Source organism: Postia placenta, assembly GCF_002117355.1.
Source record: "Postia placenta MAD-698-R-SB12 unplaced genomic scaffold POSPLAscaffold_2, whole genome shotgun sequence".
In the NCBI taxonomy this organism is placed as follows: Eukaryota; Fungi; Basidiomycota; class Agaricomycetes; order Polyporales; family Adustoporiaceae; genus Rhodonia; species Rhodonia placenta.
The window spans coordinates 282,933-308,711 of NW_020169833.1; the positions used below are offsets into that span (position 1 = coordinate 282,933).

Here is a 25,779-nt window from a genome sequence, read left to right on the forward strand (position 1 = left end):
GCGCATCCCAGCCGCGCGTGAGCAATGTGATCGCCCAGTGGCTAAATTCGGATGCAGATCCTCTCTCACGCACCGCCGTGCCACACATCACTTCTTGCTTCCAGTCGTTGCTTGGCGTGTTTACCAGGTCTGATGATATGGGTTGACGTCCGCATTGCTTTTAATCCTCGGGTTTAGACTCCATACAACGTAGGTACATATAGAGTGTAACCGAGCCTCAGGCGGCTCCTACAAGCGGGCTCCACGCCGTTCATACGGAACGGTATTAGCCCTGCAGGTTTTAGGGCGGCGCCCGACTGGCTGCTGTGGCGGCCGCGAGATGTGCGTCCGCCGTGATGTGCCTATCTGGACCCTGGTGATTGCAGAAATGATGGGAGTCGTTCATCAACCCCTCGCTCTCAACTATGGGAGCTCTTTCCTTAGAATGGCATCCTGCACAATTCAATCAATTTGCGCGAACATGGCTATGCTATTCGTAAATGTCGGATCGCCCTGAGGGACTTCGCCAACGTACTTAAGTTGCTGATTCTGTCAGAGCCTGCGAGCGCTATCATCGCTGTCAAATAAATAACACACGAGCCGATCTTCCGACGGGCTAGTACGTTCCTATTCATTGGGCTAATCTCTGTCATGATGCGCGCAGGGTGTTTGACGACGTCCTACCTGCAGTGCATATAAGTTCATTGCCTGCGGAGTGTCCACTCCTCGATATCCGTCACGAACCGAGGCAACTATCGAGGATGTCTGCCGCTGATGCTGTGTCGGAATACATTCAAAGCTACCGGTATTCGTGAGCTCACGTCTGTATCTCGCTTCGACGAGTGTCTGATTCGTGCATCTATCTCACGGGCGACAGCGTCATCGACAGCTACATCCAGATTGCTGCGACCTGTGACTATTATAGACTTTCCACGAGGGTGTATCTTGCTAACTACATCTGTACAAGGCGTCTTCATCTACGATTGCTTCATAACCCTTGATCAAGAGCGACAAGTAGTCTGGGAGCGCAAAATCACTGGTGCCGGCGTCATTTACTTGGCTCTCCGCTATACGAGCTTGTTGAATGCCATAGCGAACATCGCAGATGACATCATAATATCTTGCGAGGTACGTTCGTGATTCGTGGTTGAATGCTAGGATCGGATCCTCAATTTCTGACTGTGATGCACAGGGGTAGGCCACACGCATATCTAGCCGGGAGTCCAGCTGCAGCTGACAATGCCTCCATCCGTTATATTCAGTGCTTACATTGTTGGCATCTTGTCCTACGTGGCTTTATGCTGCATGTATCTCGTTCAAGCAGGTGGGGCTCCGGTTAGTCTGTCAAGGCGTGATCGAGTATGCTGATAACAACCAACAGCATTTGCGGCGATCCGCGTGTATGCTATCCAGGGCAATCAGTGGCCTATGGCAGTCATTATAATGATGCTGGGCCTTGTGCCAGTGGCCACGAACACGGTGAGTTGTGCGGCGTCCAAGACAATCCGTTACTGAGAAGGCACAGTACTACGCTTCGCAAATACAGATAAGTGATGCTGGCGGTTACTGCTACATTGGCACAACAACCATTGGATTCGCATACAATAAGTGGGTCGCCTGTTGTCAGCCTAACCCGAGTACAGGCATCGTGCTGACCACAGTAAACAAAGACGTAAGACAGCCACCTCCGCGCCCCACGTCGGATTCTGACGGCGAGCGTCATTCGGACAGTATTGCTCTTCACACGAGCGTGTGTGATCGCCTTAAACCTGCTCGTCCTGGCTGCAACATGGCATGCCACGCGCGTTACGAGGGCTCTCTTGGCGAGGAGCAACATCAGGGTGTCGCTCGCTGCCTCACTGTTCAGAGACGGTGAGATTTGGCCTCACAACCGACTCTCCCCTGGACTCAACATAGAATGCAGGAACTATCCACTTTGCGTAAGGTCAGGTCACGATTGAGCGAGCGATGGATCTTACTGTCCGGCAGGCTTGTGCTTGCACTCAACGCGTTGGACGTGGCATCGTATTTCTTCACGCAGGCAAGCATGTTGCTCCACTCGAATGTCTACCAACTGATATTGTCACCAGGAGTCGTTCGACTTAACACAACCTGTAGAACTGTGCGCATCGTCCGCGCGCTTTCCCCGATGTTCCTAACTTAGATGACCTGTTACAGAATCAACACCCTGGTCCTGTGCCGCTTCTTCCTCGACCTCCGGCGACTGTCCAGCACGGACGATAGCACGGGCACCTCCGCACCTTCGTTCTCCAGCTTCGCCTCGAGGGTTGTTGGAGACCTCGGTGGGATGCTCGACATCGCGTTTCGCGCGCCCAGCGAGGACTCAAACACAGACATCGAGCTTGACGACCCCAACCAACTCGAATACGACGCATCACATACTACGACCAGTCCGACCCTCGAGGGCGGAAGCGGCGGGAAAACTGAGATGGACAACCACCCATCGTTTTTGGAAGAAGGCGACTTCTCGATGACTCGTGACGTCGAGGCGGTCCTTGGTGAGCCGGGTCTACGTGCCTGATATTGGTTTGGTGAGACGCTATCCCACATGTCGATCTTCGTCAGCTCATCAGAAAGTCCCTGGTTATGATCCGGACATTGACCCTTTAGTATAGCGCTACCGATGCCATTTGTCCTTTGCTTTTGATGTACATTTAGCTGATCCCATAAGTCCGCCTAATGAATTTCTGTGAAACCACAACTCGTAGGTGCTTCCGTCGATGTTGCATACACATCCGAGGCATGTCCTGGGGCACTATCTCTGAAGGCATTCTAGTTCCTGCTCGACGCATTTGGCTCTGGCATGTTACCATGTAAGTGGACAACGCCTGCGGAATGTGTCACTTCACTCCGAAGGACGACATGCCCGACACGTCCGCGTCCATCTTCCTTGGTCGCGCCCGCATTTGTCGTCATCAGATGCACCTATGCTCTAGCCACAGGTAGCATGATTGTGCTGGCCACCGATGATATCTCAATTCTGTACTTGAGAGCGCGCCTGCTCACGAACTATACTGCAGTATGCTAGCCGGTTGTCCGCCTGAGGGCACTGGCAGAAGCAGAAAATCAGTGGACCGAATATTCCACCTTGAGCGATATGGCTTTTCTCGTATACCCACGCGCAGACAAATGATTGGTGAGCTCCTCACAAGACCATCACATTTGGGTGATAAATGACGAAACAAACTACATGTCGGCTTAAATCTAGCAATCTTGATCTCTTCGCTCTTTCTCTTCTTAAGCACACGACTTAAGTCTTGCACGTTACCCTGGAATATAATTAATTTCCATCGGCATCCTGTACAGAAGAATATGCTCACACTGTGGACGGGTCCAGTCCGGACTGAGCAACCAATGCCCGCAGCGCCTCGGAGTTGCTGCAAGGGTCACTACGCTCATATCGGTAGTGGCCAGAGTAGTGATGCGTGTTCTGAGCATGACGGTGCGGGCGACGTCCATATCCCTTATAGTGGTGCGAGGGACGGTGAATGTCGCCGTAGTGGTGGTGCGGACGTTGGAAGTGTCCGTGATATCCGTGCGTCGGATGGTGGTCCTCGTGGAAGTGCGAGAGGTGGTGCGGACGCTCATGGTGGTGCGACGAGTGGTGGTAGTGCGGGCCCTCGTAATGCATCGGGCGATAGTCGTGATGGGAATAGTGGCCCAGGCGGTGGTGGTCGTCAAATGCATGATGGCCCCCGTCACGAGCGTACAAGTCGTCGCTCCTACCACAACAAGCCGTCTGTGAGCATACTGGAAAGAGTTAGACATGTGATTTCAAAACTCACGAGTAGGCCATCGCGGGCATGGCAATGGCAGCAAGAACACAGGCAAGGACAGCAGACACACGCATATTGCTGGGCAATTCAGGTAACTAATATATGAGAGGAAGGCGAAAACGGCTGAAATAGCAACGATAGTAGATGGGGGTCGTCAACAGGAAATGCGTAGAGATCGTGACAAAGTTAGGCTGCATATTGCGCACAATCAGTCATTGGTCACCTTAAGAAACTGGCATACTCACCAACCAGTACCAACTTTTGGGGCTCGTGCGGAGGTCAACTCGGAGGAGCTGCGGATATGTGCGCATAGCGCTGCCTTTAAATACACATGCAGCGATAGGCGCCAGGAACACATCTGCAACAGATGCACAACATCATCGCTATCGCACTGCCACCTGATCTTGTCGACGCTCTTACGTCGACCACCTGTCAGACCTACTAAATGCAAACATGTACACATCAACAGTATGAAATCCCAGCACTGCAGTGCCCCACTGATGAAATCTGCGGTGAACCAATGCCCTCGATGCAATGCAGACTGATGATATGGCATTCGCATTAGCCTTGTAAACGATCAAGACTATCATTGAGTTCTTCTCAAGTGCAACTGCGAGGGAGGCGGAGCCCATCAACCCTTTCTCGGCCGCTTACGTCCGACTTGAACAGACTTTGAATCACCGGTCACAACCAGACCACACTGTGTTCGCACAACTAGTGCGTCGTCGAGATCTCTGTTGTGCACCACTTGAAACCCACCCGCCCTGCTCTGGTATGCTCATAAAGGCAGCACATCCGCCGGGATGGAGGGCTTCACAAAAATCGAGCTTTTTCTCGACAGTACGTTCGGATTGGACTTCCCCGAACAGGTCTCACGAGGATGCGGCAGTATCAGATGTCGTTCAGACAGATCCTGACATCGGGCACTACTACAGAGAAGGTAACGGACCACACGCAATGCGTACCACTCATAGCCTCCGTTGTCCGTTATGAGTAAGTCATATTCAATCATAGGTTTAGTGCTGTGTAGTGATCAGTGGAAGACGAAATCACTGCCGGGGCAGAGTCTTGGCGCCTATATTGACATGTTGTACTGCCTCATTAATGATTGTTGGACATATATACACACCTGTTGTCTCTTAGATTCCATTTATAGGCGTGCTTCTCACGTTGGTAGGCCTGTGACTCGATCTCTTACGAGGTAGAATGATACGTCAACAAGGACGCGACGGTAACACTACAAGGCACCATAGCAGAGCATGTGCTCTCTTGTATCAGCATGACAATTGAAGATCACAAGCATCATAACTCACCCTGCAATCCCGCGTTGTTTCGCGTTGTGAAGGCAGAGCTCCAGCAGATTCGCGTACTGCATTCGATTTATGGAGACAGACGAATCAGGGCACACGCTGAGCCGAACTTCTTGAAGACTACCAAAAGCAGGGAACCCAAGGAGCTCGTTTAGTTGTTTGCAGAACTGCGAATCAAGTTTTGTTATCCCTGACGAGACATCCGCTGCAGTGCTTGCCCAAAGTAGTCTGAATTCGACGGTAAGTTTCATGAGGCAAGGAGAGGCAAAGGAAAGTAGGAAGTCGAGGTTAGGGGTAAATGCAATGCGTTCCTTGTGATGGCAGAGGGTAAGGTACAGTTCTTCGAGCCCAGAATCTGCACGAATATCGATCAATGTCCCTGTCTGTCCTTCAGCGACGAATCGAAACCGGAACCGAGAAAAGACGCGCCCTTGTGCAATGGGTGAGACGGGTGATCCCACAGCTCTTTCAGCGCCATGTTTAGACGTAGGCTGCGGAGTGACGTTCCTGCGGCATGTATAAGGTCTTGTGCGGCTCGACTCTGGTCATCGTGTATGGCGAAACCAAGTCCCAGATCAAGGCTGAGGCAGTCCAATCTCTTGATGATTTTGGTGGTCAAGAGTGATTCAACCATGTCAAGTAAAGAATTGGGACAAGTGGATCCAATTTAAGGACATGGTTTATGCGAGCTTCGGAAGTAGATGGGGATCAGATCGATGGTTTGCGAATGTCGCGTCGACGCACGCCAGCACGCGCAGACTCGGGAGAGCAGATACGAGGCGACAGAAGGCTGTAGGAGATGGGAGAATGATATCTTGCAGCCGGAGCGCGGTGATGGAGGACTATCCGGAGAGGTGCAAGAAGACGCTTGAGTGCATGTCGTCAGTGCGCCATGTCGCATTCTCGATGGCCATCGATTTACTGTGGTCCACCTGCCCACGAGCATCGTAACGAACGTGGTCGAATGGGGAATTGGACCGCGCTCGCTTGGCGATGGGCCCCCGGGCAACCTGCACGCGCTTTGGCCCTCGCCAGCGCATCGCTCGTTGTCTTCCGGCACGCGCTACGTCTTGTCTATTTGTGAATACAATAAAATCCGGGAGCAACTCTTGACATTTGTCGCTCCGTGCTCGGCACACCATCGAGCAAGACAAGAGAGTATCATACTCGCCGTCGAGGAAGTCGATGACGAGCCACCAGATCTCGATAGGAATCGCTGGCAACCTCAAGTGGCGGCTAGAAGATGTGAGCGTAAGTTTGGCAGATATTTACGTGCAGACTCCATACCGAGTGTTAAGTTTCGATGAAGCGCCCTCGTCCGTAAGAGACGTTTGCCGTGCTGGAGGTGCATGTTGTCGTAGGCGGACACAAATGCACCACCGAAGTGCCATCAAAATCAACGTGCTTGTAGTGGTTACGGTGTAGAAACCTGTTATAGAGCCTGCATCGTCACCGGGAGTCAGTTCTGTAAATAAGATCATAGCTTTATGGTCTGGCGACGCACCCACAGAATACAGGACCGGATAAGCCGTAGGACAGTATTGCTGAGATGTGCACGGATAGAGACAGAGTAATCTGGTGAGCCGGTGTCTTTGTGCTATACAGAACAGAGATCGGACCGACTAAGAGATTGGGTGTACAACCATCTGGCAGCCAGACAATTCATGCAGAGCAGGGAAGACTGAAACTATGTTATCTACCGCAGCACACATGATGACGCATTCTGCGTCAGTGAGGTTCCTCGAAACCCACAGCTAAGAAAAACTTACCTCCAGACAGCAGCGGCAAATGCGTCAATGACTGCTATAGTTGAGATAACTGCCGTCACCCGTACAAGTGATCATGGTTCAGATGGTCGCCAGCAGCCAGCGCAGTTGATGACGTGTATCGACTAGACGACTTGCGCCACATGATCTGCAAGTCATGATCCGTGCACCCTATCTTTAGCATTCACACCATCAATTTCGGGCGACTCTGGACCCCATCTCCGACATGCATTGGTCTGGTTCACATCCTAGGCGCCTAGTTTGACCCAAACACGATTAGTCGAGCGAAGCTTTGAAACCTGGTCGCGAGAGGTACAATTTGAAAGTGACAGCATGCGCCTAAGTCCTCCTTTTGTTTTGCACACCCTACGTAGCACAAACATGGGAGGCGAGTTGTCCATGCCATCCATCAAAGTATTGCGGTGGCGTCGCAATTGGATGGTATTGCTGTGCCTTCTGCGGCCCAGACGCTTCCAAGAAGAGAATGAGGATGCGCCCAAGATCACAGACTCGGGCTTCGCATCAACATTAGCCGGGGCGCGCCGCCTGATAGTAATCACTCTGGGCCTATATAAACCCCTTAGGTGTGCACTTATCCTCCAGCTCCTCCCGTCGTCGTCGTTCGAGCCCAAGAATCGGTACTGGTTGGTAAGTCCTTTTCTGCTGAGGGTTATGGGAGAAGCCGACCACAACTGATGTCGCGATTACAGCCTGATTCTTGTACATTCCTTGTGTGCCTCCATTCACGAATACTGCTGTGACGACTTCTACGACCTTGTATTCTGAAACCCGCCCCGAAGCACCTATCGTATCTTTTATCCTTCTCGTAGATCAACATGCGCTCTTCTGCTGTTATTGTCCTTGCCTTGTCCGCGGCAGCCATGCCCGCGATAGCCGCCCCTTTCAAGTACGTGCTTAATGTGCCTTTGCTCCGTGCGATACGTTGATCGGAGATCATTGCTAGCTCTCAGAATTACCCTCGTGAATCGACGAGCTACGCTGACCTCATCGCGCGCGAAGCTATGCTCGAAGGTATTGCCGCCCGCGCTGTGGACCAAGGTAGCGAAGCGTTTGGCTGGTTCAGCATTGCAGAGGATGGCCTCAAGGTGCTGGATCATGTCCAGTACGTATCAGATACTACGCAGCATGGATATACAGTAGCTCATGATTTATGTACAGCTCACACGAGGAGAACAAGAAGAAGAAGAAACAAAAACAGCAGAAGAAGAAGGGCAAGCACCACCGCCGCTATGAGTGAGTCGCGTGTATATACAATTGACCAATTTCCATTGATTTATTACTGTTCTCAGCCCAGGCGAACATGACGAACATGGCAAGCGCGAGATTGCCGACATCTTCTCTCGTGATGTCTTCGAAGAACTCGCTGCTCGTACAGTGCCCCAGGGCAGTGAAGCGCTCGGTTGGTTCAGCATTGCAAAGGACGGTATCGAAGCGCTCAGTCACATCCAGTGAGTTTCAAGGCTGTGCTTCTACAAATGCCCGATCTGACCGTTCAACCGAAGCTCCCACGAGGAGAACAAGAAGAAGAAGAAGGAGCAGAAGAAGGGTAAGGGTAAGCACCGCAGGCGTATTGCGGATGATGACTTCGAGTAAGCCTTCCAGTCCATGTACCAAAAGGCCTTCGCTGATTACAAAGTAACTTTCTCACCAGTCTTGATGAGCATGACAAGCGCGAACTCTATGATATTCTTTCCCGTGCAGCCTGACGCAGCATATGTATAGCGCATGACTTCTGGTTGTGAGTGATGTGCGTGCGTCCGCCGTGTTGCGAATATTATAGGTAGAATAGTCATTCCATACTGTATGAGTTCACATACGCGTTGTAGTAATCCATGAGACTTGGGGGAGCTAAATTACGTGGATGTGCGAAGATGATTTCCTCATTATTGCCGTGGCGCGGGTTTGGGCTTTTACTACTTGCGCTCTTTCACTGCAAAATGGACAAAGCTCATCTGTAAGGACCTGTCTATTTGGCTTCTGCGACCCCATTATGTTAATGGCAGAAAAACTAGGATTTGCTCCTCAAGAGTCAGCGCGGCGTTAGGACGATGATCATGAACACATGATACCTTGAAATTTTGCTGTCATTCAACGTTGGAAAACAGGTCTCGACAGTCTTGGGTAAGTACCTCTTCGTTTCGCAGCTGGGATAGAGAGTGTCGGACAGAAATGCTCACATCCTCCAAACTTTCACAAGGAGATGATAAGAGGATTCTGTGAATCCGAGGGTAGTCCTGGACCCTCAAATTGTCGAAAGATACGTAGAGTCGAGCTAATCGAAGTCGAAGAGGTGTCAGAGGGCTGACTGCGTGTCGCTGTGGCTTGAGATACGAATCTGTGAATTGAATCGTACGTACAGTCAGCCTCTGCATCTCCGAGGTTGAGGTGAAGGGTCTCGAGATTTACACTTTCAGCAAGACTGAAAATACTGCCTGCAGCTGCGATCCCGGCTCACGCAGCATACGCAGGAGAAGCGATATACATCCATCAACCTTCAGCGGCGTCGATCCATCGATCCCAATGGTGCGCGAGGTGACATTCCCACATCCAATTTCCAACATTATTAGTCGCATTGCTATTATGCAATGATATAGTTCGAAGTTGACATATTTGACGACACTGCTGCCAGTGGTACTACCGGCTCTCGGACACAGGGTCGGAACACAGAGAAGCCGTTGTGTGATGGCTTGCTGTTCGGAACCATGCTTGCCTATGACAATTTCAAGCGTTCGCCGTACTTCGAGCTGGCTCGCGCGCCGCTGTTGGGATAGAAGGCCACCTCTGTGCAACAGAGCGTTCAAGGGTGGGAAAGGCGCCAATGAAGCGGCCAAAGGTGGGAAGCAGAACAGGCTCGAGACTCTTGATCGGGTCCAAGCAGGAAGGAGTCATAAAGATCATTCGAAGCGAATAAACATGGTACGCTCATGCCAGAATGGTAACCGAAGATACTTATATCCAGAAGTCACTTGCTTTTGAAGATAATCAAGAGCCGGCACACTTCGTACAACACAGGATCTTCGAGCAAAGGACACGCTCAAGACCTGTGCTGGGACTTATAAGAGGGCTGGTGGACATTGTCAGAGCTCTGACGGGGCAGACACCCCTTGCGCCAGGTGAGGTGTGTTGCTCCATATGCAATAAAGTATATGAAGTAAGCGGCACACTGCAGGCTGTTACGAGGAAGGGCACATACCTGACGAGGAAGACATTCCGGAAGAGGAGGCGTCACGTACACACTGAATCCCCAGCTTGAATGTACTGTACTGATTACTGCCGCAAGGTCGCGTAGTTCGGGCAGAGTGACACACTTGCAAAATCCTGACTTGTCTGGCTGACACCGTGTACAGATGGGGCTGCTGTGAGCAGGAAGCAAGCTTCAAGAGGACAAATAGAGGATAGAAGCTTAGCAGAGGACACAACCCGGTATGTTGGCCCTCGTATGACCATACGTGGGCGTGTTGACTCACCTCAGGCCATCGAGGTGGTATGCCTCAATCATCTTCTTTGAAGAACAATGTTCTCATTCTGATCAACGAGATGATTTTAGGCGTTGGTAACTAATAGGGACGAGTTCCTCCGTTGGCACGCTCTTATTACTATCTCACCTTTCACAAAGTTCACATATAGCCTCTGCCATTTTCTGGCCCAGGATGTCATCGGAGCAGGATGTCATGGATTTCGACTTGGACTATTTAGCAATGCTGCAGGCCGTACCTCTCGAGTATGAGTATGGAATGCAGATATACTGGGAGCCAACTAGCAACCCGTACCCTGAGCTCCAAGATCTCAACGTACTTTATACCCCAGAGCGGCTGGTGAGCAACATTCTGGCTACCGCCTCTAAGATATAATTAACCCAGGTTTGCTCAAAGTTTCAACAAGAGCTATCTGCTGACTCGCACTCCCTCGAGTTTTGCTCCCAAGGCTCGGAGTACTACTCCCCAGAAATGTTCTCGGCTTCCTATATGCATGTCGCAACGGGCCACGAAGCGGTGGCATCAATCAACAGTGCCAATAGGCAGTACACCGTCTATTCGGTTAAAACTGCGGAGCCTATTGGCACCCAAAGCGGCGCTCTTCCTGAGATGCCGAATCATAAGCGACCGTTCAAACGTACAACGGCCCTCGCTTGTGTCTTCTGTCGCAAGCGTAAAATCGCGTGTGGCGGACCAGTCCCAGGGGACAAGGCATGCAAGTAAGTTAATGGTTTACAATCTGGTGCTTCGACATAAGTACTGACCAGTGCCTGTTCAAGGCAATGCTTGAAAAGAAAGATGACTTGCGAATATCCGCAGAGTTCCAAGCAGCGAGTCCGATTGAGGGAGACCAAAATCACCGAGACCGCGAGCACTAGCGAGCATACTGCCACATTACATCCTTGACTCCTAGATTTTCTCCCTGGTCAATATCTCAAATTTTCATCCACAAGCTTACTGTTCTTGTTCAGGCCGTAGCATAATGAAACCAACGTGTATAAATGCCAAGGATATATACTGATACACATAGATGACCTGTGATAGTACATGTGTTCTATGAGAGCATGAAAGCAAAACCAAGATAGATCGAGCAGAATATGAGATTAGCCAGTCAATACAATTTGAACACTCAGAGCGCTCTTCAACCCCTGCGACCAACCTTTGCTGGCGATGGGTTGATGCGCGAGGATCTCCTGACAGCCCGCACAGACCCAGCGCCCTCAGCAACCACACTCTTCATTCTGAGGACCCGCCGCCGACGCGCTGCGCCCCTCGCCTTCTTCTCACCAGCATCCGTACCGCCTTGCACATTTGATGGCCCGGCCGCTCCTTCCTCATTCTCTTCCTCCATCGTCGATAGGGAGCTTTCGAAGAGCGCCTTACGCTTGCGCCCAGGCTGCTCGTCATCGGACGACTCGACTGGCTCCTCTGCCTGCTGTGACAGGATCACCTGCGCGCGCCGCTGTAGTCGCGAGCTCTGGCGTACGAGCCCGTTCTGGCTGTGCGGAAACGCGCCCGGGATGTCCCCCGGCTGCGAACCCGTCGCTTGTAGCGGCTGCAGCTCCGGCTGCGAGTCCATTGGAGCGTATCCGGCGTCTGCATTAGCAGCAGGAACACCAGCCTCGCCGTCCGTGCCAGCCTCGTCGAGAGCCATATCATCAGAGACGTTGGATACCATCGAGGCGTCGAAGGATCCAACATCAAGCCCCGGAGAGGCCGTACGGTCGCGCTCGTTTCCGCGTGCTGCATAATGCTGCTCAGACAACCATGGGTGCAGGCGCGCTTCGGAAGCAGTCATCCTGATCGCCGGGTCGTTTTCAAGCAAGCGGGAAACGAATTTCTCGGCTGTCAACAGAAAGCGATATCAATTAGTCAAGTCAATCACACATGAAATGGTCGCACCTTGAGGCGCGTATTGGCGCAGCGTGTTCCAGTCCACAGCACGTGTACGCACGCGCTCTTTGATGTGCATCTCCTGATCATCGTCAAAGAACGGATTGTTACCGGTGAGCCTGCTCGCCGTGGACAGCAACTTGTGAGACCTCGAGCCGCTGTGTAGAGTATGGCATCTTACATAGAGAACACAATAACGCCGACGCTCCAGCTGTCGACGATTTGATCGTAGCCGTTGTTGCTTTCTTGCAGCACTACTTCGGGTGCGAGATAGCAAGGCGTTCCGCACATTGTCTTATGAGATCATTTCGCGTTAGCACGCATCTAGGTGATCGATCATGACTTACGCGAAGCATTGTCAGACTATCCACGGCCTTAGCAAGACCGAAGTCCGCGACCTTGACTTGCGGTGGATTTGTCGACGTGAGTAGCACGTTCTCAGGCTTGAGATCACGGTGGGCGATGTTTTTGGAGTGGATGTACTATGTGTAATGAGTTTAGTGGATGGAGGTCAACGCATGGTGGAGATATGCGACTCACAGCTAATGCATCGCAGATCTGGTATGTGAGGTATTGGGCCTGGGGTTCAGCTGTAGCAGGATAAGCTTGTGAGCGCGTGTTCATATAGAGGCGACATACTCAGATATCCTCTCCTGACGATGTAGTCGAGCAAATCACCTCCGTCGATGTATTCGAGCACCAGGTCTACGCCGCAGATTGAGCCTTTTCATCCTAACACGCTGGAGTAGACCACGTTGCACTTACTGACGGTGTGGTCTTCGTAAAAGACTTCCTTGAGCTGGCAGATATTCGGATGCTGCAGCTCTTCGAGAATCGAGATCTCGCGTGCGAAGCTTGGCGAGCCTGCTGTCGAGTTCCCCACGGGGCTGCGCAGGCGATTGCGTTGCATGACTTTGATGGCGAACCATTCTCCATCCTCACGGTGCATCGCCTTCAGCACAGTCGCGAACGAACCCTTGCCAAGCTCCTGGTGCATCTGGTAGTGCGCGTGCAACCCCGTTGGCGGCGTGCCCGCGGCCATGTGCCGGTATACGAATCCTGTGTGATTTCAGTACGCGTGCGAGCGCGCGCCGACGATAGTACGCACTGTAGTCTTCAGCCGGGTTATCCTGTTGCTGCGCCGTCCCGAACGCGATCTCGTTGCCCTCATAAACAAGCATGCTCCTGCCCTTGCCGATCCTGATCCCGTTGATCTGCGCGTCCTTGTCAGTATAATACACGACGTGGCCGAGGCGATCGCCATGTACGCACAAAAGTACCGTTACTCGACGTATCCGTCACGCGAACTGCAGCTTGCCTCTCCTCACGGCCGTCCCATTGGATCTGGCAGTGATAGTTGCCTGCGCCACACCGCGCGCGACGCGGCCCATACAGTCAGAATCGTCGCACACGCGTAAGATACACATCACTCACTGATCTTCTTTCCTGGAAGGATGATGTCGTTGCCGCCTGGCCGCTGCTCCTCGTTGCGCCCAATCAGATACGTGCGCTTGATCTTCTGGAAGTCGACGCGCCTGCAGAGCGGGCTGCACGGCAGGAGACAACCCCAGAGATGCTCCTCAAGGATGTTCACCGTCTGCGACGCCGGTTGTGTCTCCTGCTGCGTCGACTGGGTCTCGCCTGCGGGGAGGTCAGTAGCCATAGCGTCCTCGGCGGGGTTGGCGGGTGGCTGCATCATCTTTGGCGAGCGCGAGGCGGGTGATAGGTGGACGAAGGCGTGCGATAGGAGATACGAACGCGTGGACGGTCCTTATAAGCTTTATTTGGTTCAAAGCGTCTCGCTGGTGGTGGTGGCGATGGACAAAGGGCACGGTGAGTGGCGGGACAAAGCGCGTCCTAATTGGGCGTGATCGCGTGGGCGTGATGTGGCCCAGCCGATGGAACAACACACGTAAACCTTCGATCAACATGCCGCAAAGCACACAACAGTTTATAACCCACACACGACCGGGAAATCGCGACTGCAAATTTCTGCCTTCAGTATCGACCTTGACCTTCATTGTGTTCCAGTGATTGGTGTATCAAAGATATGTTCTCTACTGTAACTCCACTTTCCTATCGAAACCTCTTCAGACAGGCAATTATAGGCGCATTTGGGGCCTACAGTAGTCCCACATAAACAAGATTCAGCAGAAATGCTATTAAACATAATTAGTACACATAGAGCGTTCTCCCAGCCTAGGATATTCTCATGTATAACGTCGCAACGCGCTCGTGAAAAGCAACTTTTGGATTCGAACGCGATTCACGTGAACCGGAAAGTGCCGTAAGGGGCTGGCTACAATCCGCGCCAGGTCATGAAGATAGATCCCACTTGTGGGATTCGAACACTACGCTCACGCATCGTCAACGGTTTGCCCGCTCCTACCTCTTCAAGAAGTCTTTATACATGTCACAAGTCTACACTACTCCACGGATTTCTCATCGTAAGACGAAGTGGATGTCGCTCAAGTCACAGAGGGGGGGCCTACTCTGCTGATACTTTTCAGCTTCACAGCGTGCATTTATGTCTGACTTGTGCCGGAATGTGAGTGAAGAGAATTTGAATAGATACATGATTATTTTGTCTAGCCTCCCAAAACATCCTCCGATGTAACGTACCATGATAAACACGACAAAGTAAAACATGGGTGTTGAGTTTCCGGTACCCCTTGCGTCGGTAGCCGAGCCTGCTTCAACAAATCGTTGAATCTACACCCCGCTATATCCACCAGGCCTGCGTACCGGCTCTCTAGGTCCGTCGGACTTTGCCATTTAGGATCAAAATTGCTTGGGTCGTCCAGAAAATTGCGCATATTGTTCACGACTTCAAGGACCAGCTTCAGCACATAATCGCGATAGGCATATTTCGCCGTGTTCGCATCGTCGTTCGGACGTGCCACGCTCCATTCCTGCAACCATGGTCCGTTCCACTGCCATTGCCACTCGTCTTGCTCCGTCTCTACCCATGTGAGTGCGTCCATCTCATTCACGTATTTCACGATGAGCGACGCTCGCTGTGGGATGCACTTCTTGAGTATCCGCTCACATTGCTGACGCACGGCCGTCGAGTGCGGGGCACAGAGTTGGTTGCCACCTTCCGAAGGTAACTCCCGCGCCCTGGCCTGAGACTGTAGCTGGGTATGGATGATGACGCGCAGCCTTCTTTGATTCTGGGTAATTTCGAAGTCGAGGTTTTGTAGCTTCTCGAAGAACGCTCTCGTTTTGACGCCCCGGGTGTCGGCAAGAGTGGATTTGCTCGTCGGGTATGGCTGGTCTCCGTTAAGAATCGCCAAGATGTAGTCCTTCTCGACCGTGTCAATTTCTTCCAAGGCGCGCCCGGCGAGGGTGTACGATTCTGGCTGGAAGTCGGCGAGGGTGTACGATTCTGGCTGGAAGTCGGCGAGGGTGTACGATTCTGGCTGGAAGTCGGCGACGATGAAGGCTAAATCCATGACAGGCGCGGGTGGGGTATGCAGAGGTCCTCACCCTGCCTTGCGCTCGGTCTTATAACCTCTCCCCTATGTGGCTTTTGATGAAAGCGGGCCCATGCCTCGATGTTCCTCAGCCACTAACGTTTTGGGCCGGTGCTTGCTCACAGCGCTTAGGCGGGGGCGCCAACGCTTTGACAGAGGTGGCTTACGCTAATCGTGCGCAGATCCGCGCTATGTGACGGTCCATGCCCATTGCGACGAAATGATGATCGGAACGCCACCTGAATGCCACGTCCACTCAAGCTGGTTGTTGGCCATCGAGAAAAACGGTCAACGCGCGCGCTTCATTGCGAACAATCAACTAAGCGCTCGGCAGACCCCAGTATAGGCTAACGCCTCCCCGAGAAGACATGGTTTTGGACACAGCGTTAATGCATATGCGAGACTCATTCTAGACATCCGTAAACTAGTCAGGTGAGCTCCCGTATCACGTTGCCCAGTATGCTTTGACGGCTGACCAGTTGCTATGAGCGCTGCAAGGTGTCGTGCCGCTGCTCCTGCATACTCATACACACCGTCCATTGTGACATTGTCCACAGTTGCTCTCGCGAGGCAAAAGTCACATGATCGCAGTGTTAGCAACGCAGCATTTTCACCGATCCTCGTACGATGACGGTACATGTACATGAGATTGCGCTGTGAAGACTGTTCTTGCTCGAAGACTAAGTCATACTTCCCGAGCGCTCGCAAATATAGGAGTACGGAGCGGGCTGCATTCGCTACCGCAAACAGCGTCAGCTGCCGCGCCGCGAATGGTGTCGAAGGGCTTCTTTGACTATCACATGTAACCGTGCCGTAAGTCTCTCACCAGGCATTGTACAGCTCGACCCCTCGAGTTTGGGGCGCGTTTTGGTAACTCACTCCGTCCCTACCGCTGCACAAGCAAGCAAGGCATCACCCCATTCCCATCGCTATCCCGAGAGGTGCGACTCCGAGGCTGGAAGTCAGATATCAGAGTAGCCCCACTTAGTGGCGAGGCCTGCAAGGATACTTCGGTGTTATTTTGTTGACAGGATCTAAATTGGTTCCGCTGGCAACAGGGTGTTCTGCGTTCTCACGGATTCACAACGCTTGATGGGTGAGACATAAGATGTTTTGTGGAAGGGTTTGGCTGACGAATGGAGTGAGGTACTTATCACAGAATGCAACCACACAGGCCGGCAATCCGAATGGCTCAATAGCGCGACCTTGAAAGTCATTTCAATTGTATACGTATGTCCAGGAATTCATCATTCGCAAATTCTCCTCTTCCCATGACTAGCAACGGCTGCTGCTATGATGTCTATTTCCATACGTAAGGACGCCACTGGGCCATTGTTTCGCCGATGGTCCATGTGGTCTTGATCTTCTGCTAGGGCAGCTGTTCTTCTTCAGGAGGCGAGATCGTCAAGACTTCAAATGGCTATCCGTGTTTCGTGCGAACTCAAGTCTGCTGCAGGTGATAATTGGCCGCCACACAGCTCACTTGCTGGTCTCAGACCCGTGTTTCAAGGACACAAGGTTTTTAACAGCGGCACGATGTTCACCGCCAGTGTGCTTGTTTACTCTGTGCTAACAGTCGTCACCTATGGCGCAGCTAAAAGCTTACGCGCGAGGGACACACTCAGCGTATGCACAGAAATTGCGAATGCGCTGTCTCCCGCTTCCGCGGTCTTCTATCCCGGTGAGTCAAGTTATGCGCTCCTCAGTTGTGATAACTGCTGAGCAGGTCTAGCCGAGTGGTACTACGACGAAGACATCGCGCATTACATGTCATCAAGTAGCCAAAACGCTGTATGCTCTGTAGAACCAGGCATAACCGAAGACGTCGGCGTGGTGGTCAGTAAACCTGTGTCATGAGTTGGGGGACTAAAGTCTTTTCTAAGACAGTGACGTGTATAGTTACAAATACTTGGACAGACTCAAACCTCATTTGCAGTACGACCCCTCCATATTACGTTCACAAAGTCGAGCTGATGAAATTCTCGCTCAGATCAAAGGTGGAGGACATGCCTCGAACCCTGGATTCTCCTCCACGGCTGGAATCCAAATTACAATGGCACGTTTCAATGGCGTCACTTATAACGCGGATGCGCAAACGGCGAGCATTGGTACCGGGTTGGTCTGGGACGACGTCTACGCCGCTCTTGAAACCTACGGGGTTTCTGTGGTTGGTGGCCGGGTAACAGGTGTGGGCGTTGGAGGTTTCACTCTCGGTGGTGGTGAGTATCTAGACAGCATGCCCGACATTCATGCTCAAGGTCCGCGTCTTTGAAGGATTCTCTTTCCTATCCAATCAGCATGGTTTGACCATTGACACTGTTACTGCCTTCGAGCTTGTCCTACCAAATGGTACTGTGGCTACTGTCACGGATACTGTGAACCCGGATCTCTTCTTCGCTCTCAAAGTGGGTTAGGCCCATTATCATCACACCTGCCTAACTGACTGTTCCTAGGGCGGTTTCAACAATTTTGTGAGCTTTGTATACAAGTATGCTTCCTCTGTTCGTAATTGAACATAACAACAGGGTATCGTCACACAATTCACGCTCAAGACGTACACGCAAGGCCCGGTCTGGGTAGGGTTTATCATTCACTCTCGCTGCGGGCAATGAGACGTTGCTTTCAGGGAGGTCTAATCATTACTCTTGGAGAGTTTGACGCATTGGCAGCCGCCACAGCCAACTTCTATGCTAACGTCACGGATCCGAAGGCCGCCATCATTACCTCCTTTAATTACGATCTTGGTGCAGTACGTCAACGGATGCCCTTGACATTCACGGCGGTGTTATCCTTACTGAACCCGCGAACGGCACCAGAGTATCGGAGAGGTTAGCATGTTCTACGATGGCCCCACTCCGCCTGATGGGATCTTCGATGAATTCTTGGCTATTCCGGCGATCACCCAAGACATTTCAACCCGCTCGTACTACTCGCTTATCCTGAGTGCCCCGAGCAATATCACATATGGGCTACGGTTAGTGAACCCCTTATTTGGGGTCGTTATGATAGATTGACTGCATCCGTAATCCAGGGGATACTTCCACACAGTTTCCCTCCTGGAGATCACTCCGTCGTATATAGGCGCTGTTGTGAATGAGACAAATGTTCGTGACCACAGTTCTATCATCTGCAATGTGAAAAACCGAAGTAATCATGCAGTTCTGGGTGTCCACGCTAGCCCTTGAGGTACCGAGCCTCTTCATCAGCTACGATGTTGAGCCCTTCCTCCCCAGTGTGTTCACGCATGGGTCCGACTCTGCCTGGCCTCCCAGTCGCGCACAAGCCCTGCTGCCGATGTACATCTACTTTGCTTGGTCTCTGCCAGACCAAGATGCCCTGATGCACCAAGCGATGCTCGACAGCGCAGGCTACCTCACACAAGTTGCCGTCAGCGAAGGCCAAGACGTCGGGAATGTGTCGCTCTACCCGAATTACGCGATCTACGATGCGTCCATTCCGCGTATGTACGGCGACAACCTACTTGCTCTGCAGACGATCAAGGCTCAGGTGGATCCGGAGAACGTCATGGGCTTAACGGGAGGATGGAAGTTCTGACCGTATGAGCACACGCGAGATTGGGCACGCCTCATGTACATAATGACTGCTGCCATTTCTCCACGGTCGATCTGGCCACAGTTTGGGGACAATGTTAATCCAGATCGATTCTGTGCGCCACGGTCGACATGGTCTACATCGTACTCCGGACCAAGTCCCTGAGAGCATCTCAGACATCAGAACGCTCCGTGAGAGCGTAATGAAAGCCGCATTCGTACAAGATTATACATATTGGCAAGTAGTCAGCCTCGGACTTGTTTACATGATTCCTAGTGCTCGTATCTCGGATACACGTCTATGCTGGTTGAGCAGCACAATCACTATCCTGTTTGACAAGATTCACGTATTCCTACGGTAGTTGTGAGCACTCATTCGAAGCTATGCAGAGCAGAGACTTACGAGCAGCGGTCAAACGCGGCAAAGGATCTCTCCGTGCAGCAGCGCGTACCAGCCATCTTCCTGCTGCATCCACTGGCGGAACGCCTGCGAGAACATGTCCAATTTCTCTTGCGTCGCAAAGCCACCCTTGACTGCCTTGGTCGCAAATGCGGACAACTGCACCCGGTCTGCCCACAAATTGCCCCACCAAGCACGCTCCTCGGGCGTGCTGTAGCACCATGCGCTCGCCGTCGTCGTGATTGTCTCGCGCGGGAATCCTGCCTGCATCGCCCACGACACCAGCCTGCAACCCGCGCTCGGCTCACCCCCGAGCGCACGCGTGACAGCCATGTGTGTCTCCTTCCACTCATCTAGGACCGGGTCTTCCGGGAAAAACGACATGTTCCCGAAGTTGCCCTGGCGCACGGCAACGAACCCGCCAGGCTTCGTAACGCGACGCATCTCGCTCAGCACAAGGACCGGGTCGGGGACATGCTGCAGCACCTGGTGCGCATGCACAACGTCAAATGTACCGTCGGGGAAGTCGAGCGCGAGCGCATCGCCGATGCGGAACTCGACATTCGTGATGCCCTGAGCTGATGCAGATGTACGGGCCTCTGCAAGCACATCGGACGTATTCTCGATACCCACAGCGTGGCCTTGCGGGACGAGGCGCGCAAAATCGATCGTAATAGACCCGGGGCCACATCCGACGTCCAGGACGTGCATGTCGGGGCGGATGGATTTCAGGAGATATGCAGCGGAGTTCTCTACGGTGCGCCAGTTGTGCGAGCGCAGTACGGATTCGTGGTGGCCGTTGATATATGCGGCTTCAGGGACGGGTTGAGACATAGTAGACTCTGCAGTGATCAGCATATGAGGGTTAGCTGCGAAGCAGAGTCTTGATTCTAAACACGTACAGGGTGTACAAAGCTCGGGTAGTGTCCCCTAGTAGCGTTATGGAGCGACGTTCGCGATGCTCGCGATGCAGAAGAGAGCACAAGTTCCACATCATTTATACCTGCATATTGCTGCAGGCGCTCTCGAGTACTCAGGCGCAAGGGTCCCCAGCTATGTTTACGCTTTGTCATACGTGTGCAATCTGCGTTCTAACAAAGTGCCCGAAGCCGGACATGCAGACGGAAGCCATGGCCGCCATGCGTCGGCAGGTCTCCAGACAGGGTGCGGCACATCTCCAGACCATCTGCGGCATGTCTCCAGACCGATTGTCAGCGCTTACAAGACATCTCCAGACCAACTGCGGCCGGGTGTGTCGGAGGCAGCGGTCTCCAGACCAAGTCTTCCACAATGTATCGTAAAGATAGAGGTCGTGGAAGTTCCAAAAACAGAGCAGTCAATCCAAATCTCCTTGAATCTTCGAGCGTTATCCAAGGCATCTGCTTCACGTCCGAAGTGAGTCCGATCGGACGAGCAATAGCAGACGCAGTTTAGGAAGGCGGTAATCAGCAAAGTTGGCAGGACGAGACAACAGGGACGAGACTAGTGCATTGTAAGCAGATTCATAGAGGTGTGGCAGACGCTGTTTGCGATACAGACAAGAGCAAGGTTGAGTAATGAACTCTCACATAGTGGTCGAAGGAGGAAAAGCGCCCAGCGCAAAACGATCTAGCACGACTTACTCAATGTTTACTACGCTCACAAAATGTGCGCTGGAATCAACACCCATCACGGAGGCGATGACCAAACCGTGACTGGAAGCAGCGCCGTCGACGTGTGTATGGACAGGTATCGGTGCGCTTTGTGTTACGCGGGCTTGCTATTACAAGTACGCTGTTCATTCGGACTTCTGTGGAAGGCTCAATCGACCCTAGTCATCAGTGCAGTACATTCAAGCTAGGAATTAAGTGAATACGTGACGCCTCCTCTTCCGGAATGTCTTCCTCGTCAGGTATGTGCCCCTCCTCGTGACAGTCCGCAGTATGCTGCTCACGTCGTATACTTTATTGCATATGGAGCAACACACCTCACCCGACGCGAGGGGTGTCTGCCCCGTCAGAGCTCTGACAATGTCCACCAGCCCTTTCATAGGCCCTAGCACAGGCCTTGAGGGTGTCCTTTGCTCGAACATCCTGTGTTGTACGAAGGGTACAGGCTCGTGATTATCTTCACAAGCAAGCGTCACCTGGTTGCACATCAATTCCCGCTGCCGCTCGTTGTCAGGGGTAGTATCTCTCGAATGCGCATCGTTGAAGCTTTTCTTCACATCGTTGTCCCATGCACCTTCCACTTGACACTGTACCGGGGGCTCCTCGCCGTGGTGTCGGTCCTTGTTTCCCCAGTATCGCCCACCTCCTGGTAGCGGATACCAGCCAACCTCCGAAGGCGAATTGCCCTCGGAGATCCACCCTTGCGCTCTGCAAATAGCGCTGACACGAAGTCAGTGCCGATCACTCTCTGGCGGCCGTGCGTACGCACTCTACCTCGCGTTGAAGGTATTCAGCTCGGTGTCGGCCCTCCTGGTAGACCCCGCCATTCTCTATCTTCCGTATCTCCTGCCGACACTGTGCCCACTGCATTTGTTCGCTACGGCGGCGTGTCTCATCCCCGTAGTACCAGCCATCTCTCGTGGGAAGTAGGTACCACCCCACATTTGTGTTCGGATGATGGTCCTCTTGCGTATAGTATCCGTCCACCTGGCTTGCGCCGGATTCCACAGGATGCACTCCGCCGCGATGAGAGTGCATGTCAATGTCAGAGGTAACAAGACCATTGGGACGGATATACTCATTCCAACAGCCTTCGTAGCGGTGTTCCTGTATCCCGTTTTGATCGTAGCTGTGAGTCCCGCAAAGAGCACTGTATTGTATCTCCCTCTGGACGTGGCGCCACTGCTCTTCGTAGGGGAATGCCGCGTGATTCCATTCCACGCTGCTCTCTCCTGTCCACGGTGTGGACTGTTCAGCCGGACGCACAGTCTCGGAGTGCTCGTTTGTCGTCTGTCGCCATAGGTCAGTGCCGTCGTAACTTACGTACTTAACCGCACACTGACCATCTCGCTCGAGCAGCTCGTGCTGTAATACTTCTCCATGCTCCACTCGCCCTCAAGGATGGTTCTGAAGCTCTCCGTGTGCAAGCGGGGCCGTGGTGCGTGAATGTAGGGCGACTGCACCTGGTACATTTCCCAATTATGAAGTTCGTCGAAGTAGACTGCGACGACGATGCGGTCATGCGACGCGTCCATCCTGCAAGACAGCGGGGACGGGGACTGGGACAATAATGACGCGTTACAAGGGGTGCGTGGGCGGCCTGCAATGGGCGCAAGAATCAGGAAAGCAAGAGGGCGCGCCGACTTTATGAACGCCACGCGACGCGATTGTGGTGGTATACAAGGTCAGCTGACCGGGTCCAAGCTGGTGTCTGACTGCACCATATTGGGTATAACAATCGCGGTCTGTGCGTGATGCTCTGCTCAGCCGAAACACATGGGCCTTGCCATCTTCCACTTACCACTCGCCGCGCTATGCTGCACCATTGTCTCGCTCCTCAACGTTTGTCTGGCTTGTAGTCAACATCGCGTACATCAGTGGCAACGATCCTGCATAGTGTCTTGTGGATCTCACAAGAAACCATTCCTTTCTTGTTGACCGCATGCCGCCAGTACCTGTGGTCGTAAGGAGCGAGTATCTGATGTCATCGCAGGTCCTCCATGCGCCGTAGCTGGCATGTTCTTCGATCACATCTTGAGCTTGACCGTTTCTACCAGGACGTTGCTGGAAGGTCCACGAAGACGCAAGTCCATATCACCGATGTGAGGATGTCTGATCCTGTCGATGTCTGTTGCCCTATATTTAGCCATCAGTGCTGCGTCCAGCGGCCTCGCATGTGCGGGGAAAGATGACTTCGTCCGACCGCGGAGAGGAAGATCCCGACCGGGTGCGACTGACTTCGACACGCTAGTGGCCAACTGGAAGCACGCTGGTACTGTGAATTACACCGTCTGACGTCTCGCATGCTGGGACCTGTCGGTGCTGACATCACAAAAATACCGCTAGGAGGCTTAGCATTGTGTGTTGGACTATTCGTGGACACACTAGATGTTCATTGTCGGGTCGTTATATCACGATGTTGTGTGTATAACGATGCCACTCCAATGATGAATCTCGAGAATACAGCTATCCAGAGTGTGTCCATCGCACGCGGACACTCTTCCTAAACGGAATGAGCCTAGTTTGAATCAAGTAAACGCATTCAGACTATACAACTGTACACGTAGCTTACCTATAAAATACGATTTGCAAATTGACATCGCGACGTCGCGAATTTATCATGCCACACGCCCTCAGCAGTACCCAGCAGTAGGGTATACGTTCGGCATTCGTTCGTCATGACGTTCGTAGGTCCTCCTGCCCATGGTTATGCTTTTCCAGGGGAAAGCCCTTACAAGGTCATGGTCCGTGCACAAGCGGCATCTGTGTTGTTGCACTGAGATGGTCGATCAGGGCGACCCCAGAGTTGCCGTCGATCCTTGTTACCCCCTTGTAGGGGCCTCGGCTTGGCAAATTCCGCGATGAGGCCTCTTGTGCTTGGATCTCGCTTATGCGTCCGGAACACTGGTGCTAGAGTAGCATCTACATCTTGACCATATATGGGTCTATGTAACTCGTGAATTGTTTGGTCCTGCATGAAGAACCGGGAGTCGTCGGAAAAGCGAGGATATCTGGCTACATTGTGTGAGACTGACGTATGCATCAACCCCGATACATTGGAGAGATACCGCATGAAACATACTGTACTTGAAAAGTGGATTTGACATATCAATTTAAAACTTGGGCACGAGTTTGTACACGTTCTGTAGGAACGCTATAGACACGTATATCCTGAGCCCGCAAGGGATTGAAGTAAATATTCACGCACTGTCTCCAGGAGACTACCATGTCTGCTGCTGCAGAGTAGAATAACGCGCCAAACGCACCAGCAGTCGCAAGTCCGCGAATAGGCTGGAGGCGAGGTAAGCAGAGCTTTGGTGGTCGCCATAGTGTACAAGTGAGGGCATCGCTCCTGCTTTTCAAATGAATCAAGCTGCAGTCAGCGAAGCGGTTGGAAACTTCTGTGAAGTGATAAGAATTCTTTGAGACGTAGACGCTAGACAATGTTCAGGCAAGCACCAAGGGATGTTCACAATCGCCAGACAGAGCACTTCACGATAGGACAATACTGCGCAACAATACCTGCAAGGCAAAGTGGGGTGACACAATGTTCATGTGAATGCATGCCGAGTGTGATGTGTCGCGGAACGCGCAAGCAATACATAGTAGAGAGCATGGCGTTGCTGCATGATGCGCTACAGTAGGATAACAGAGGAGAAAAAATGCAGAGACTAATCGAACAGACCGAAACCCTGATAACCAGATCCACATTAGTAACCTGCACACCGTACATCGCAGCACAACACGCACCATGTCGTCGTCTGACTCCTCCTTCTCCTCTTCCTTCTTCTCCTCCTCCTTCGGTGCCTCTGCTGCTGCTGCGCCGCCGGCCGCTGCCGATGGTGCACCGACGGCGGGTGCGCCGCCTCCAGAGCCGACGTTCGTCAGGAGTTCTTTTACGTTCTTTCCCTCGAGTGCCTTCGCGAGGAGGGATGCCCAAATTGGCTCGAGCTCGATCGACGCGGCTGATGTCAGCGCGACAATTTTGTCCGACTGCAGGACGTCTAGTCAGTGTACCTTGCGTGCTGCGTTTCGCGGATCGCTCACAGTGATCTCGATGCCCTCGTCAGCGAGGATAAGGGCAGCATACGTAGCGGCGAGTTCTGTTGAGGCCTATAGGAGCATAGCGTGTCAGCACCGAAGCAACTAGCCAAAGGTCACCGGCACCCAATGGACTCTGGGTACATCTGGAAGCTGGAGCATGCATCCACCTTCCAGACGGTGCAAACGAGCAGAAAAAGCTTGTGCCGCCAGCACGCCAGCAGTTCTTGTGATACTCACCATTGCAATGTCGGAAATGGGCGAGGCTTGAGGGCGACAGGGGCGACGACGGCGTTGATGACTGCGTTGGGCGGCAGCGACAAGAATGTGAGAGCGCTAGCTTCGGCATTCGCCGGTGCGGCTTTGGGCGCTAAGCGGATGCGCGCGCCAAGGTGCGCCAACAACATACTTTGCACTTTG

The 25,779-nt window shown here is 52.6% G+C and overlaps 10 protein-coding genes across 10 annotated transcripts; 4 read left to right on the plus strand and 6 right to left on the minus strand.

The window, feature by feature from the left end:
* Positions 1-740: 740 nt before the first annotated feature.
* Positions 741-2,776, plus strand: POSPLADRAFT_1132415 (hypothetical protein; the record flags this gene model as incomplete). Its single annotated transcript, XM_024484212.1, has 8 exons — positions 741-790; positions 857-891; positions 947-1,107; positions 1,195-1,303; positions 1,361-1,458; positions 1,526-1,851; positions 2,158-2,498; positions 2,709-2,776. The coding sequence occupies 8 exons, from the start codon at positions 741-743 to the stop codon at positions 2,774-2,776; spliced, it is 1,188 nt and encodes a 395-aa protein (XP_024342551.1).
* A 354-nt stretch (positions 2,777-3,130) lies between these two features.
* Positions 3,131-4,051, minus strand: POSPLADRAFT_1038374 (hypothetical protein). The gene is made up of 4 exons (XM_024477379.1): positions 4,022-4,051; positions 3,786-3,967; positions 3,317-3,722; positions 3,131-3,269 (listed from the first exon to the last, which is right to left on the minus strand). Exons 2-3 carry the CDS (start codon positions 3,848-3,850, stop codon positions 3,317-3,319), a joined length of 471 nt encoding a protein of 156 aa, XP_024342552.1. The 5' UTR covers positions 3,851-3,967; positions 4,022-4,051; the 3' UTR covers positions 3,131-3,269.
* A 3,411-nt stretch (positions 4,052-7,462) lies between these two features.
* Positions 7,463-8,726, plus strand: POSPLADRAFT_1038376 (hypothetical protein). Its single transcript, XM_024477380.1, has 7 exons — positions 7,463-7,500; positions 7,563-7,759; positions 7,817-7,975; positions 8,032-8,106; positions 8,163-8,321; positions 8,376-8,462; positions 8,525-8,726. The coding sequence occupies exons 2-7, from the start codon at positions 7,689-7,691 to the stop codon at positions 8,577-8,579; spliced, it is 606 nt and encodes a 201-aa protein (XP_024342553.1). The 5' UTR covers positions 7,463-7,500; positions 7,563-7,688; the 3' UTR covers positions 8,580-8,726.
* Positions 8,727-10,523: 1,797 nt separating this feature from the next.
* POSPLADRAFT_1031029 (hypothetical protein) lies at positions 10,524-11,072 on the plus strand (the record flags this gene model as incomplete). Its single annotated transcript, XM_024476760.1, has 2 exons — positions 10,524-10,688; positions 10,734-11,072. The coding sequence occupies 2 exons, from the start codon at positions 10,524-10,526 to the stop codon at positions 11,070-11,072; spliced, it is 504 nt and encodes a 167-aa protein (XP_024342554.1).
* Positions 11,073-11,490: 418 nt separating this feature from the next.
* On the minus strand, positions 11,491-14,069 carry POSPLADRAFT_1064480 (hypothetical protein; the record flags this gene model as incomplete). Its single annotated transcript, XM_024481808.1, has 10 exons — positions 13,677-14,069; positions 13,515-13,603; positions 13,351-13,456; positions 13,008-13,301; positions 12,882-12,947; positions 12,783-12,832; positions 12,590-12,724; positions 12,424-12,536; positions 12,252-12,361; positions 11,491-12,194 (listed from the first exon to the last, which is right to left on the minus strand). The coding sequence occupies exons 1-10, from the start codon at positions 13,939-13,941 to the stop codon at positions 11,491-11,493; spliced, it is 1,932 nt and encodes a 643-aa protein (XP_024342555.1). The 5' UTR covers positions 13,942-14,069.
* Positions 14,070-14,541: 472 nt separating this feature from the next.
* POSPLADRAFT_1043358 (hypothetical protein) lies at positions 14,542-15,697 on the minus strand (the record flags this gene model as incomplete). Its single annotated transcript, XM_024478290.1, has 3 exons — positions 14,542-14,633; positions 14,865-14,932; positions 14,988-15,697. The coding sequence occupies 3 exons, from the start codon at positions 15,695-15,697 to the stop codon at positions 14,542-14,544; spliced, it is 870 nt and encodes a 289-aa protein (XP_024342556.1).
* A 1,530-nt stretch (positions 15,698-17,227) lies between these two features.
* Positions 17,228-19,391, plus strand: POSPLADRAFT_1072763 (hypothetical protein). Its single transcript, XM_024482546.1, has 11 exons — positions 17,228-17,399; positions 17,451-17,554; positions 17,618-17,653; positions 17,709-17,937; positions 17,993-18,123; positions 18,172-18,189; positions 18,244-18,294; positions 18,345-18,467; positions 18,535-18,692; positions 18,750-18,822; positions 18,878-19,391. The coding sequence occupies exons 1-11, from the start codon at positions 17,255-17,257 to the stop codon at positions 19,271-19,273; spliced, it is 1,464 nt and encodes a 487-aa protein (XP_024342557.1). The 5' UTR covers positions 17,228-17,254; the 3' UTR covers positions 19,274-19,391.
* A 290-nt stretch (positions 19,392-19,681) lies between these two features.
* POSPLADRAFT_1052435 (hypothetical protein) lies at positions 19,682-20,503 on the minus strand (the record flags this gene model as incomplete). Its single annotated transcript, XM_024480272.1, has 1 exon — positions 19,682-20,503. One exon carries the CDS (start codon positions 20,501-20,503, stop codon positions 19,682-19,684), a length of 822 nt encoding a protein of 273 aa, XP_024342558.1.
* An 824-nt stretch (positions 20,504-21,327) lies between these two features.
* On the minus strand, positions 21,328-22,853 carry POSPLADRAFT_1031033 (hypothetical protein; the record flags this gene model as incomplete). Its single annotated transcript, XM_024476761.1, has 5 exons — positions 21,328-21,479; positions 21,525-21,594; positions 21,636-22,026; positions 22,088-22,608; positions 22,662-22,853. 5 exons carry the CDS (start codon positions 22,851-22,853, stop codon positions 21,328-21,330), a joined length of 1,326 nt encoding a protein of 441 aa, XP_024342559.1.
* A 2,040-nt stretch (positions 22,854-24,893) lies between these two features.
* On the minus strand, positions 24,894-25,689 carry POSPLADRAFT_1177263 (hypothetical protein). Its single transcript, XM_024488485.1, has 4 exons — positions 25,600-25,689; positions 25,366-25,431; positions 25,069-25,311; positions 24,894-25,010 (listed from the first exon to the last, which is right to left on the minus strand). The coding sequence occupies exons 1-4, from the start codon at positions 25,600-25,602 to the stop codon at positions 24,990-24,992; spliced, it is 333 nt and encodes a 110-aa protein (XP_024342560.1). The 5' UTR covers positions 25,603-25,689; the 3' UTR covers positions 24,894-24,989.
* Between the last annotated feature and the right edge of the window lie 90 nt (positions 25,690-25,779).

Excerpts from the sequence above, each read along its gene's own strand:
- POSPLADRAFT_1038374 (XM_024477379.1), bottom strand. The coding sequence starts at position 3,850 with ATGCGTGTGTCTGCTGTCCTTGCCTGTGTTCTTGCTGCCATTGCCATG. Across the intron at positions 3,723-3,785 it reads ATGCCCGCGATGGCCTACTC|GAGCGACGACTTGTACGCTC; the intron begins GTGAGTTTTGAA and ends TTGTTGTGGTAG.
- POSPLADRAFT_1038376 (XM_024477380.1), top strand. The coding sequence starts at position 7,689 with ATGCGCTCTTCTGCTGTTATTGTCCTTGCCTTGTCCGCGGCAGCCATG. Across the intron at positions 7,760-7,816 it reads GCGATAGCCGCCCCTTTCAA|CTCTCAGAATTACCCTCGTG; the intron begins GTACGTGCTTAA and ends GATCATTGCTAG. Across the intron at positions 7,976-8,031 it reads AAGGTGCTGGATCATGTCCA|CTCACACGAGGAGAACAAGA; the intron begins GTACGTATCAGA and ends ATTTATGTACAG.
- POSPLADRAFT_1072763 (XM_024482546.1), top strand. The coding sequence starts at position 17,255 with ATGTTCACCGCCAGTGTGCTTGTTTACTCTGTGCTAACAGTCGTCACC. Across the intron at positions 18,295-18,344 it reads ACACGCAAGGCCCGGTCTGG|GGAGGTCTAATCATTACTCT; the intron begins GTAGGGTTTATC and ends CGTTGCTTTCAG. Across the intron at positions 18,468-18,534 it reads TTAATTACGATCTTGGTGCA|AGTATCGGAGAGGTTAGCAT; the intron begins GTACGTCAACGG and ends GAACGGCACCAG.
- POSPLADRAFT_1177263 (XM_024488485.1), bottom strand. Across the intron at positions 25,312-25,365 it reads ACGAGGGCATCGAGATCACT|TCGGACAAAATTGTCGCGCT; the intron begins GTGAGCGATCCG and ends GACGTCCTGCAG. Across the intron at positions 25,011-25,068 it reads AGGAGTCAGACGACGACATG|GGTTTCGGTCTGTTCGATTA; the intron begins GTGCGTGTTGTG and ends TCTGGTTATCAG.